Here is a 13,430-nt window from a genome sequence, read left to right as displayed (position 1 = left end):
TTTCAGTATCGTTTGGTATCGAATTGCAGTATTGTGCAACCCAAAATCAAACACACCTGATTCAGATCATCAGTTCATTAGCTGAGGCTGAAAGACCTGTTATGGTGTGACAGATAAAGGAGACATCAAAAACATGTAGTGTTGGTGGTCCGCCAGGAACGTGGTTGAGAAACACTGATGTAGATATGCATCTCGAGCAGCATTTGTGAATATTAAAAAGATTCCTAAAGGATCGCTTGACACAAAAGACTGGAGTAATGTTGAATAAACTGCATTTTTAAAAATGGATTTAAAAATATAACCATTTTTTTTCACAATATTTCTGTTTTTACTGTATTTCAAATCAAATAAATGCATCCTCTGTGACATTAAACTTTTAAACGTCATACTATATAGTATTGTATATGAATAAAAATATATCTTATAAATGTATCATTCAAACAATCAGAGTAAAGTAAGTAAAATACCTCTTAAATGTAACAAGGCTCATATTAAGAAGCACTTTTTTTAAAGTCTTAATAAAATTTCTGGATAAACCATTAACATGCAGGCTAAACCTGATAAATGCTGTAGCATAGAAAACAAAACTCCCAACATGTGTGCTTTTCTGCAACAGCACCTTTGAACTCTACACATCTGAACGTCGCTTTATCAAAGCTAATGGTAATACAACCCTGCAGAGCTATTCAAATGAACTTCGCCAGACTCAGTTTAGTGTCTAAATGGGATTGTTTCTGGAGTGTTAAGCCCTGTTGAGGTGTAAGAAGAGAGAGGTTATAGCAAACATAACCTTGCGCTTAAGCTATGCACCGTGACAGAGAAGCCGTGAGACCTTGACTGCCAACACCTGCCATTAGTCATCAGGTATTCGGAAACATTTTCATAAGCATGAGGCCCACTCAACAATGTTTCTCACAGACACACACACAGTCTTCCTCGTCTTCTGTTCCCTGTCCTGTCACACACACCTGTCAGCACATTTGGTTTAAAGACCAGTAAACTATGAGCGGAAATGGTACAAAAACAAACTTTAATTTCTTAGATTTCCTAAAGCTAAAACCGAAGGTGAAAAATACTGAAATAACCCAAACAAAAGCACTTTAAATGAACAGTCCACTTGTTTTGGAAATAGATTCATTTTACAAATCATCTAGAGTTAAACAGTTGAGTTTTACCATTTTTGAATCCGTTCGTCTGATTTTCAGGTCTGGCAGGAGCACTTTTAGCTTAGCTTAGCTTAGCATAATCACTGAATCGGATTACATAATTAATAGGTCCATTCTTAGCCATATTACAAAATACAAACTTATTATTATTATTTTGAAGAAAGATGCAAACGTTCTACATCAGATTCAATGATCTATGCTAAGCTAGTTGGCTGCCACCAGACCCAGAAATCGACTAAATGGTCAAACTCAACTGTTTTCAATTGTAGCGTTTCCTTAAATAGAGAGGCAAAACAAACATGAAGAAATCAAGTCAAACAAAAAGCGAAGCAACACAGCAGATTAGTGAGCTTAAAAAAATCCTGCTACTCACTTTCACTGGCGGTCTCATTATTGAAGTCCAAGGCCTCCACTATCAACGTGTAGGACCTCTGGAAGAGGAAAAACACACATGCGTTCAGCAATGAAACCAAAACACAGAAACATCAAAGATCATTTTACATCAACAGAGCTTTAGTCAGGGACGTCGACTCGTAACCAATAAACACCAATGACAAAATGTGGCCATGGGGACATGCTGAGAAATGAGCCGTGGAAGATCAGAGGAATAACTTAACCTTCACCCTATCTGATAGTAGTAGTAGTAGTAGTGCTCTCCTGAAACTTTGGACAGATGTAGAATGGTAATTTCACAATTCAGACCAGGGGAGACCTTTGTTTATCTTATCAAAAGGAGAAAAAAATCTGTCTGTCTGTCATTATGAGTCAATCTGGCCTGGTGAAAATCATAAGTAATATGCACAGCTGAGCATCATACTTGCATTATTTGAACTAATTTGTTCAATGAAACTTATTTGTGTGTACATAAAATTAAAGTTTTGCATAATTTGAGTTGTAACTGCTTTATAAAAGATTATAGTATATATTTTTATCATAATTTATTTGTGTAGTTTGTTTCTCGCAAGGAAAGCAGTTTACAAGTTAAAATCCACTTTGTAATGGTAATAAAAGTCACAATTAAAACACATACTGTAATTAAAAATTGGAAATAAAAAGCAAGTTATAAAAAAAAGCAACAAATTAAACACATTTAAGCTTTTTATTGTTCTCGAACAATGCAGGATTGAGCTGTTTTACTCTATTCAAAATAATAATACAATTTCCTGAAATGACAAAGTCAGACTTCTTTTACATGTGTGTGTTAATTATGTGTGAGGTTCTGTTGAATTACTGTTTTGTGTTTGTTAGTCTCATTGACAGTTATGTGGCATAAGTTCAGTGGTCACTGTAAGGACATTAAGTCCAGCATACTGCTAGTTTTATTATTCACAACAATATATAACGGAATATATCACTGACAATGGGAAATACACTGTTTGACGATGCTGAATTATTGTCATATTCGTATCCCTTATTGCTTGGCTTCACTCGAGGTTCAAGGTTTGGTGAGAATGTCTTAATTGTACTCCACTGTTAGGTGTTGTAATTACACAATTAAGCATTAACTAAAACATCTTCATTAAGTCATACAAAATATATGTTTCCAGGCCACTACTTTTAAAACTTGGCATCTGTGATACAGATATAGCACAACTCAACCAACCACCCAACTTACCTTCTCTGCACCTGCGATTTCCTATCTGAACCCTATACTGAGTTCTACAATTAATGCAAATACTAAAAATGGATGCTTTCTATAGTGAACAATAATGTAGTATTGATGATAATCTTTCGGTGCTATTCGTCAATCAAAAGACATCTCAATGACAGTCACAGAGCCGCTAGGAGGCTGACCATGTGATTGATTAAATCCCATTTGTCGCTTAAGTTTTTGACTAAATGTCAGAATTCAAACTGTACTAGTTGACCAATGGGAATGCTAGTTGTTGGGTTTAACAGACCTCCTTAGTTCTGTTACGGTACATGTTTGGGAAAAAATGTTCAACAGAATGCCTTGCAGTAAGGGGCAGACATACTAATAAATTTCCACTATTCCCATTCAACATCATTACCTCACATATCTGACAGGAAGAGTTATGCGCAGGAGAATAAAATGGCAGGTTGAAAGTGGACTTTTTTCTTTGAAAAACCCACAAAAATCCCCTTTCACTTCTCGCTTTCAGGTCTTTTGTGTGCTGCGTTTTGTTCCTCTTTTTCCCCACGGAGAGGAATGTGGAGTGAGGATCTGAGGGAGTTGCGGGGGGTGGGCTGCTTTTAGCATGACTCCAATGCAGGCCGAGATCTCTGGAGGGCTTGGCTACATTTCAGCACTTCTGAAACGCTTTGTCTGACTTAAGGTCATCATGGCTCTCACCGGTATCAGGTAACAAGAGTCACGAAGAGAGAGAGAGACAGAGAGAGATCGCTCCGCCTGAGAGAATAAAATGAGTGTCCATATCTAGGTTTTAGTGTTAGAAGTTGAATGAAAAAAAGCAGAAGTATATGAGAGAAAACGAGTGGCTGTGCGAATGCTCCTGTGCCAGAACTGAAGCGTCTCTTTTCGGCACCTACTTGTCAGATTCACACACTCGTACTTTTGACGAGGCACCATGGAATTTCCAACATCACCCAAGCTCTCGCTGTCCATTTGTAGCAATGACAGTCTCTCTCTCTCTCTCTCTCTCTCTCTCTCTCTCTCATTCTCTCTCTCTCTCTCTCATTCTCTCTCTTTCTTTTGAGTCGCTCAAGCCAGACCATTCAAACCAACCTCTAACTGTAAAAAGAGCTAAAATAAGACTTGGTCATTCTGATCTCCATGACCTGAAGAATATCTTGACAACCACCTCGCAATACAAAGCAGCCCCTCGAGTGAAAAAATGTCAATCAAGTGTTGATCAAAATAACTAATTATTGTCCAATATTAAATTTAAATAATTTCTATTCCAATTTGTCAAAAAAAAAAAAAAAAAAAAAAAAAAGCCGCATTTAAATGAAAGCATAAAGTCTGAAATTATATATAATATTATTTAATTAAGAAGAAATGGACTCCATTTTTAACCAGGATGCAATGGCATTTTCATTTTCGACCGAAACAGAAACATGGCTGAAAATATGATCTGAAAACAGGTCTGCACTGCCCGGCAGTGTTCAGCACTCTGGTTTCACTGTAATTCCATCCATAATCCCTGCACGGATTGCAATTGCTTTCAAACCATATGCGGAAAGTGTTGCGCTATGAAACCCATTCATTTTTTTTTATTGTGTCATGGAAAGACAATGTTGTTGACAAACACAAAAGAAATACCAGAGCGCGCACCATGGTCAGTTTAAAATAGCTCAATATTCCACTCTGTGTATAAACTACTGAACCTACATACTTATCTATGAATGGACCACACGTGCTCACCAGAAAAGCAAAGTTCACTTAAATACTGTGCTAACAGGACATTTCTATGTAGCATATATTTTTTTGCTGCTCACAATAGCGCTACTGTGGCAACACTGGTAAACTATGGTAACATTGGTAAAATGATACCTCTCGACTAGTTTACTGTCAATAAAATGTGGTTATTTTATTGGCTTGTTTTTTTCCATTAAGTTTAGTTAAATTAAAGTTGTACAAAATTATGTTGTTTATTAAAATTGTTCATGATTATCCGTTTTTGTCCAACTGCCTCCAGAAATTTCAAGTTCAGTCCAGAATTTTAGTTGTGGTGCATTCCTATTCACCTTATTCTTTGCGTACAAACAGGCACAGCCATTTGAACCTTTTGGGCTTGAGACTTCCAGTATCATTACCTTCCGTTGATTTTTAGACATTAAAAACAGCTTGTTCTGCTGCTTGATGTTGCAAATTGATATTTTATTATTTTATTATTCTGCTTTGTCTATATAATCATGCAAATACTTGTTTGTAGAGCAATTAGTTTGACCGTTTTCTGGCACTTATTTTTCCTAGTCATTTCTCCCATAAGCAGCTGAATCAGAAGTTCTAAATCAATCGCAAAAACGAGCGCACTTATGCATTGAAGAATAAGGTAAATAATTTGGGCCAATAGCGTAAGCCAGAAAGGTATACAGTGGGGTTGTGCACAATATTGAATTAGACACATTTTAAAAGCTAACATTATTTAACTTTTTAACCACTGATCAATATGTGATACAGATCAATTTAACCCATTTCATGCAAAAAAAAACACTTGCATGAAAAAAAGGCATGATTCAACATCCAGGACATCCATCTGCATATATAGTAGCAGCAGTGCTTTAAATGAACTGAAATATACATCTTCTCTTACTGTGCAGAATATCCAAGCTCACTTACCAACTACTAAACCATCACACAGTGACTAACTGATACAGCTGTCATTGTTATGTGCAAATATCAGTTAATTTGATGCAATCTGTTCCTCTTCCGTAGAGGTTCACATTGTCCTTCCTCTCCTTGACCACACTTGAATGCATTATAGACACAAACATGCAGTTGAATCCCTATTGAAGTGATAAATCTCACTAGTGTATGTTCTGTATATCAAGCACATGGATCATTGATTTCAACCGCCCTGCACTTCCACAAACCACCTTTGATAGTGCCCGCTGCGGGATATAACAGACATGTCCAGACATGAGCCAGTAAATCTCCCATCACACCAGGGGCAACAGCGTAACTAAAAATGCTGATGGATTTAGTGTACAGTCATGCAGTTTGCAAATGTTTTATCAAAAACGACATAATTCAGCATAAACGTGCTAGACTAAGATGATTTACATACGCATTTGAATCTTCCATCTCTTGCATTTCATGGAAGGTCCACTAATAAAAGAAGTTAAACTTTTAAAAAGCTTAAAAGTCTTTCCAGGTTTTTATTCTTTGTAATTCAGTGCTCTGTCTCAAGTTTTAACCTCAAAAATCCATGCAACATGAATAGTTCCTTACATTGTATTAATGAAAATTGTTTTTGATCATTTCATGCATTCCTTGGGAACCAAACACCCATGACCTTGCCAAAGCAAGTGCTATTCTGTTTTTTCCCTTGAAAGAGTTTCATTCCATCTGTTTATTTTAAGAGCTGGCAAATACGAGACAAAATGGAAGTAATTAAGAAATAAACAGGCTAAATCAATGAAAAACAAACACATGTTTTTTCATTCAGAAGAGGCTTTAAGGGAACGACTTGCGCTGGAACTGGTTATCAACTCTGAACGCCTGTTGCCGCCAAGCAGGTTAATTTTTCCCATGCTTGTCATTGACCTCAGTGTCATCATTGAACTCTCACTATGCCCAGTACCAATCTCCCAAACTTTACATAGCATTTACCTTATCGCTCTAGGCCTACACAGACATCCGATAAGGTCTACACTCGCACTGAGCATTGATATGCGGCAGGTTCCACAAAGCGAGGCTCTTTAAATCATACGTTTTTTTTGCTTTTATCCCACCGCTTTGAGGTGGAACCCTGTCGATTGATGCCTCTGCTGGTAAAAGTGAGATTGCTAATAAGGAGAAGCTGACTTGAAGAATGACAAGCGGCCTTAACAATGGCTCCGGATGTACTCCGCCAGATTCTAATCAATCAGAGTCAACAGAGTTTACATTAGCAGCTTGGAAAACTAGATTATGACCAAGAAAGTAGACACCCTTTTTTTTGCCTTCCAGAAGGTGCAATCATAGAAGGGAAGCCTTTTTTTTCCTGGGAGATTCTTATCAGGAGTGGTGGCCGGAGATAAGAAGGGGCTCGCAGGGAAAGCTTTTGACAATCTTTCACTGCTCTCTCTGGTGTGGAAAATGAGACAGGCTTCTTCTGATAACAGGTCTGTCAGTCACCTGTGTGCATACAAGCGCTACTGGCAGCCATCTAATCTCCTGTCACTCACAAAGGTGATCCCGGTCAGAGACGGAGTAGAGAATCGGATCAAACGGCACATCAGCTGTCAGATAACCAGTCAAAAGATGAGTATTCAAAGCTTGTTTCTTGGTAACACATGGTGAATCTGAACCAATTCATGTTTGAGGGGATTGAGAAAGGTTTGCTAAACAGAACTTTAGAAGCACAGTACTGCACTACTTGACAATGGCCTAACAATGCCTCATTCAAGACTTTAACAAGAGGGAGAAAGAGACAAACGATGTATTTCCTTGTCCTACGGCTTGAGTAATTTGCACTTAAGTGCCACATCAGAAGGGACCACATAAAGCAAACATGTCATTATCCCCTTAGCTGCCCGTAGCTCTTTCCCTCAGGCTTTCGGACAGTTCACCTGCATATTTATTCCCACACCAATCCTCGGCCAGATTCTTTCCCACACTGCAAACCAATTTTTACTCATAAATTGCTAGTAAATGTCACAAATAATTACAAAGATTATCTTAAATTAAAGCTACATTTTAAAGCAGAGAGACTGAAGTGGTATTTTCTTCGCTGTACTCCAATATTCTTTGAAAAAATCATTTTACAGGCACAATGGCATAGGAGAAATGGAGGGAATGTGCTCAGAGAAGCAAAAGGAAGACGGTCCAAATCTGGTTTGGATTACTTTTGTATTTACTTTGAAAGAGACATGTATTAAATACATGCATAAATACTAGTTTGGCTTTTAGGAAAGGGAACGGGTTCACAGACCATTAAATCGAATGGAAGATGGGACAGGAAAAAAAGAATTATCCAATTTGTTGGTGAACCAGCTTTTTGGCTCATGCTGAGCAGACAGGCCCCAGGTGCATTCAGGGCCACGGGGCCAGAGAGCAGCGCTGTAATTTGCTGAAACGGCCAGTATGAGAAGTAAGGTCAGGGCTGGGGCGGGTTTGTCTAGGAGCCGATCTCATCACTGCTGAGTCGAACGCAGCTTCCTGTTGCTTGCCCTGGGCCGGCATTATTCCTGGACTGGCTCCATTATGCACAGTAATCCTCCCTGTAGCCAGTTTGGCCCAGCTATTGTCACCCCCTGTTTCATGTTCGCTGAAGCTGACTCTGTCTGGGTGGGCAATGCCTAAAACCCTCTCTCTCTCTCTCTTGCTCTCTTTGACTCTCTACATCCCTCTTTAAAAGCACAGGGCAAGCAAATGCAGTAAAAGGTGCTAAATAAATGGGTGGTATTCCTGTAAATGAAGGATTTAAAGTTTGGCGACGAGCTGTTGTGTCTGGGAACTTGCTGAGAGTAATTACCGAGGGTTGCCGAGTTAAAAGGTGCCATACCTAGTCTCCAGTCAGCCGTGACTGACACAAAGCCTAAACTTCAACTCTCCGCAGCTGCCAACTGAAAAAATAATTAACGACCGACTGAAGTGTCATATGTCACAATTTTGGATTTAATCATAATTTTGATGATTAAAAGCAGCCATGTTCAATATGGCTTGGCAGTGCCTATCACAAAAACAGCTGGAGAGTTTAACATGCTCACTGATCATCTAGTACTGGACAGGTGGACAGCTTACAGTTTAAACAGGGACACATTTCCTTTGTCAGACCGACAGTTTGTCCTTTGATATTTTTTTATCATTTTGACCTCGCTGAGAATGTGTCCACAATGACATCACCAAGCGAGCAGGTGCACAGGCGCTCACGCCAACAGAAAGTACGAAGGGTCTGTTCAGTGTCCCCACAGTCAAGAGCTCCTGAGAAATAAACACGAATACAGGGCTCCCACACTTCCCGAACAATGATTTTAAACAACTGCTCTATGAATTTGAATTTGCAAACACATTTGATGAAATTTTAATGTTTTCCAAAACCGTGGGAACCATGTGCAAGTCTTGCTAAGCTGTTTCTGAATGGGGAATCCCAAACAACTAGTTGATTGATAGCCCCAAAATAGCTCCAACTAAAGTATTGCTACCAAAATAAACAGTTTAACGTTACACTACACCAAGCTTTTGAACCTTTATGACCCCCAACCAGATTCTCAGCCAACCCTGTGACCCTCAGTATGAAAACCCCTCAATTTATTTAGTTTATAAAGCCAAAATGTGACCCTCATGTTGGCACGCTTCACACTGCATACTCCAATAAGGGATTCCATTACATTTACTGCAAATCACCTGCAGTTTAAACTTTCTTGATAACACAGTTTATAAAAGCACTTTAAAACCCAAGACTGCCATTTCAAGAGATCACGGTCAACTCATAAATTCTTTAGAGCTGCAAGACAAACATTGGTAAATCTGTCTCCTCTATAGAGCCTTAACTCAACGTGCTTCACACCAAACAAATCCTCTTTTATTTGCATTCTAATGCAATGACACAAATAATGAGGCGTAGGTGCAAGACGACTGTTATTTGACATTTATTTAGGAGGTTAGATGACAGCCAAAAAACATTTTTAGGAGCCACTGAATGAGGAGTGAATTTACTGCAGGAATAAAATGCTAATTACTACGTTTATAAATGCTTAGTGATAAAACTTCAACCCTTCCTCTGCAAACACACACACATAAAGCTACTGACGAAATGTAAGGAAGTTTGGCATCAGTGCGTTGTTGTTGTTTTGTTTACAGTGGTGCACACGATCAAAACTATCAGGTAACTCTATACACGTGGATCGAAATATTGCTAAAATGTATCATAAACGTTGCGTCATCATAACACAGCGTGACCTTGTTAAATATTTTCTAAAACAAGATGAGAATAAGAAGCAACATGTACTCACCGGCCACGCAAAACTGAAGGGTAAAACAATCCTTGACTTTTCACTGCGCGTTCCCTTGGTCGAAAATTTATTCCCACCGAGAACGGGCGTAGATCCAGTTCCGAAACTGCAAGCCCCAGCCGAGGAAACTCGCGATTGATATTCCTTTAGACAAACTTTAAAATATGTATCACATTCGTCCCGCGTGCATTTGCGATCCGCCGGGTTCCTCGCGCCGTCGCAGCACGCGCCGTTCTGCAGCTCGCCGTTCGCGTTCTGCATCGATAAGATTTCCAGCTCGAAGTGCCCCGATGCGTCAGACACCTGTTGAGCAGAACAAACTTTAAATCCTTGTGCAGAAAGATGAAATTACTCTCGTTATAGAGTGACAACAGTGTTGGAAATGCTCAGGCAATCTGTAAGTGTCAACATACAGAACTGTTTGTGTGAGGTACAAACAAGAGTTTTTCCTATAGCAGACATGCAACATGCTGTTTACAGAATATCTAACTTTTAAACAAATTACCCCAAACTATGTAATGACTTAAATCAAGACTCACCGTCGTCCGCAAGCATAACAAAAAGGCATGAAGGTAAAAAGCAGAAAATACTGAACTCCGTCGCAGAATCATGCCTTCTTGCTGGTGTTGCTTTGAGACTCAGAAGTTGTAGCCGCCTCACGGCTCTAATGTACTCCCCGATTGAACATGCACGGGTGGAGAACAACTTTTATTTCTTTCAGAAGACTATTTTCCAGTGTGTAGGAAACTGCCTCCTATTTTCCCAGCGTATCTGAAATTCTTATCTTTTTTGTTCTGCGTCTCTCTCTCAGCGGCGGGTATACATTACACAGAAGCCATGAGAGCGTTTGTCCGCGACTGACTGACTGCGCATTCAATACACCAAGTTCAGTTAATGGGGGTGGCGAACGCATGCGTAATTTTAATATTCAAAAGTTAAAGGGTGTGGTTTGTGCGGCAGCCCCGCCCGTGTCCCCCCAGTCCCACAAGATGACGGGTTCATCTGTGAGACTTACAGAGGACCAACCGCATGTTCTTACATCGCAAAAGATTAGTATTTTAAAGGGAAAGGAATGCAGGATGCTACAGTAATTAGCTAACCTCACCATATATGGTAGGACAATGTTTTAAATTACTTACTACAAGTAAACTACAAAAATATGGTCTGTAAAAACATGAAATATATAAATGTAGCATTAAAACATTTTACTGTGTCCTTGCTGCACGTTCCATGCATTTACTATAGTAATAACAACATCACATGCAAATGACTCATTACTTAAGTGTATTTACACTGTAACAAGAACATATTTAACCAGAACTGCCACATCCATCTATTTGATTTACTATCAGTTTACTCATGCCATATATGAAAATAAATAATATTTAAAATGCTTTAATTTGTATAAGATTGCACTATAAAATATTGCAAAACATTAAGATGAAATATCTATCTATCTATCTATCTATCTATCTATCTATCTATCTATCTATCTATCTATCTGTCTGTCTGTCTGTCTGTCTGTCTGTCTGTCTGTCTGTCTGTCTGTCTGTCTGTCCGTCCGTCCGTCCGTCCGTCCGTCCGTCCGTCCGTCCGTCCGTCCGTCCGTTCACCCATCTATTCGTCTATCCATCTACCTATCTATCCATCTATTATACATTGATCTATATACCATTCATCTTTCCGTCCGTTTATCCATTCATCCATCCATCCGTCTGTCTGTCTGTCTGTCTGTCTGTCTATTTATGTTTCTGTCTGTCTGTGTCTGTCTGTCCCTCCGTCGATTCATATCTATCTATCTATCTATCTATCTATCTATCTATCTATCTATCTATCTATCTATCTATCTATCTATCTATCTATCTATCTATCTATCTATCTATCTATCTATCTATCTATCTATCTATCTATCTATCTATCTATCTATCTATCTATCTATCTATCTATCTATTTATCTATCTATCTATCTATCTACTGTATCTATCTATCTATCTATCTATCTATCTATCTATCTATCTATCTATCTATCTATCTATCTATCTATCTATCTATCTATCTATCTATCTTTGATCAGCCTATTATTTTGTCTGTCCACAATTACAATAAACATATCAGCATCGTGTTTTATGTTTTATTTAGTCAGGCAATACACATGAATTCTTGTACAGTAAAACGATGTTAAAATAATATAAATCTATCGCATTCATCCCTCTCCATATATTTGTTCACTTGGATCAGTAACTTTGAGACAGCAATAACATTAAACATATCAACATCTAAAAATAATGCCTTGCAGATTGAGTTATTCAATTGTGGAAAGTAATTTAGGAACTAATACAATGTATCAGTGTTGTAGTATTGATACAAAAAGGGCCCTTCTTAATGCTGACATTTAGCATTTTATGAAAAAAACGTGCCTTGATCTGATGCCTCTGAGTTTTAGACATCCCTAAGGCCCTATAGTTGCGCATATAATACAGTAGTTATTTGCCCCAACTGCCCCTGCTGCCCTCTTGTGGGTATGGGGTAAATCTAAAAAAGCTGTTCTAATATAAAGGTTATATAAAAGCAAATCCAAACTTGAGTGTCTGCCAGATATACTCTACTCTTCCAGATATTTCTCTGACGTTATAGGTCATGCTACAGGTCACACCACAAACCTTAGTTCAAACAGTCAAACAGCATGAGACAGTGGATAATCAGTAACTAGTGGCTTATTTCGCCACATCATTTTACAACCGCTGTAGTATGTGAAACAGCCAGGATTGTGGTATGAAATCGTCTGATAAGCAACCTCAGTTGGAGAAGTGCATTTCTACATGTCAGTCAAAGTGCTCTTTAGTCACAGCTTTGGGAGTCTTTAAATCTTGATGTTGAAAGATGGGTAAGGGCCTCTGTTTACATGCATGTCTGTGTTAAGAAGTACTGTACACTTTCAGAAATAAAGGTATGAAAGCTGTCACTGGGGAAGTACCTTTTTAAAAGGTAAATATTTGTACCTAAAGGCCTTCTAACTTATTTGCATATTAGTATTTTAAAGCAAAATTTTAGGAACTAATACAGTATGTAGATTTATGGTATCTATGTAACTGTAACTGCACTGTCAAAAAAACACATTATTTTACCACTAATTTAACACTGTAAATTAACCACCATTAAATTATAGACATTTACCATAAAATAATAGATGGTAAATTACAGAAAACAATCGTAAATTTAAGGAAACTTCTGTAATTTAACATCCGTTATTTCAGTTTTTTTTTTTTCTTTCACTTTTTATTGTGATATGATCGGCATACGACCTCGAGCTGAAAATCGAACTTGGGTCGTCGTGTGCACCATGGTGCTATATGTCGGCACACTTAACTACTAGGCTATGAGCGCCGACCTGTCTGTTATTTTACAGTAAATGTCTAATTTAACGGACGATATTTTACTTTTTTTTTTCTGGCACCTCGCCCCAAATATCTGATTTTTTTACAGTGTACCTAAATAGAAAGGTACCGTTTTTACCCATACCTGCCAACACTCCCATTTTTCCCAGGAGTATCCCGAATTTCAGACCCATCTCCCGCCACCCTACCATTTTGTTATTTCGCCCAGAAAACTCCCGTAATTTCACTCCTTAAGAATATTTCACCCGTTATATTTTAGTATGATTCATCCCCAATGAGGTGTATG

At 38.3% G+C, this 13,430-nt stretch overlaps 1 protein-coding gene across 1 annotated transcript in view; it reads right to left on the bottom strand.

Moving 5' to 3' along the window:
• Nucleotides 1-10,623, bottom strand: part of jag1b (jagged canonical Notch ligand 1b) — a 50,911-nt gene extending 40,288 nt beyond the window's left edge. Inside the window, exons 1-3 of the mRNA NM_131863.2 lie at nt 10,289-10,623; nt 9,750-10,052; nt 1,540-1,597 (exon numbers count right to left, since the gene is read on the bottom strand). Of these exons, the coding sequence (NP_571938.2) occupies nt 1,540-1,597; nt 9,750-10,052; nt 10,289-10,360 (433 nt within the window). The 5' untranslated portion in view covers nt 10,361-10,623. The remainder of the gene's footprint in view (nt 1-1,539; nt 1,598-9,749; nt 10,053-10,288) is intronic.
• Nucleotides 10,624-13,430: the final 2,807 nt, after the last annotated feature.

Source organism: Danio rerio, chromosome 13 (assembly GCF_049306965.1).
Source record: "Danio rerio strain Tuebingen ecotype United States chromosome 13, GRCz12tu, whole genome shotgun sequence".
Classification (NCBI taxonomy): Eukaryota; Metazoa; Chordata; class Actinopteri; order Cypriniformes; family Danionidae; genus Danio; species Danio rerio.
The sequence above is the reverse complement of the archived record's forward strand: the minus strand, read 5'-3'. Positions and strand labels throughout refer to the sequence as shown.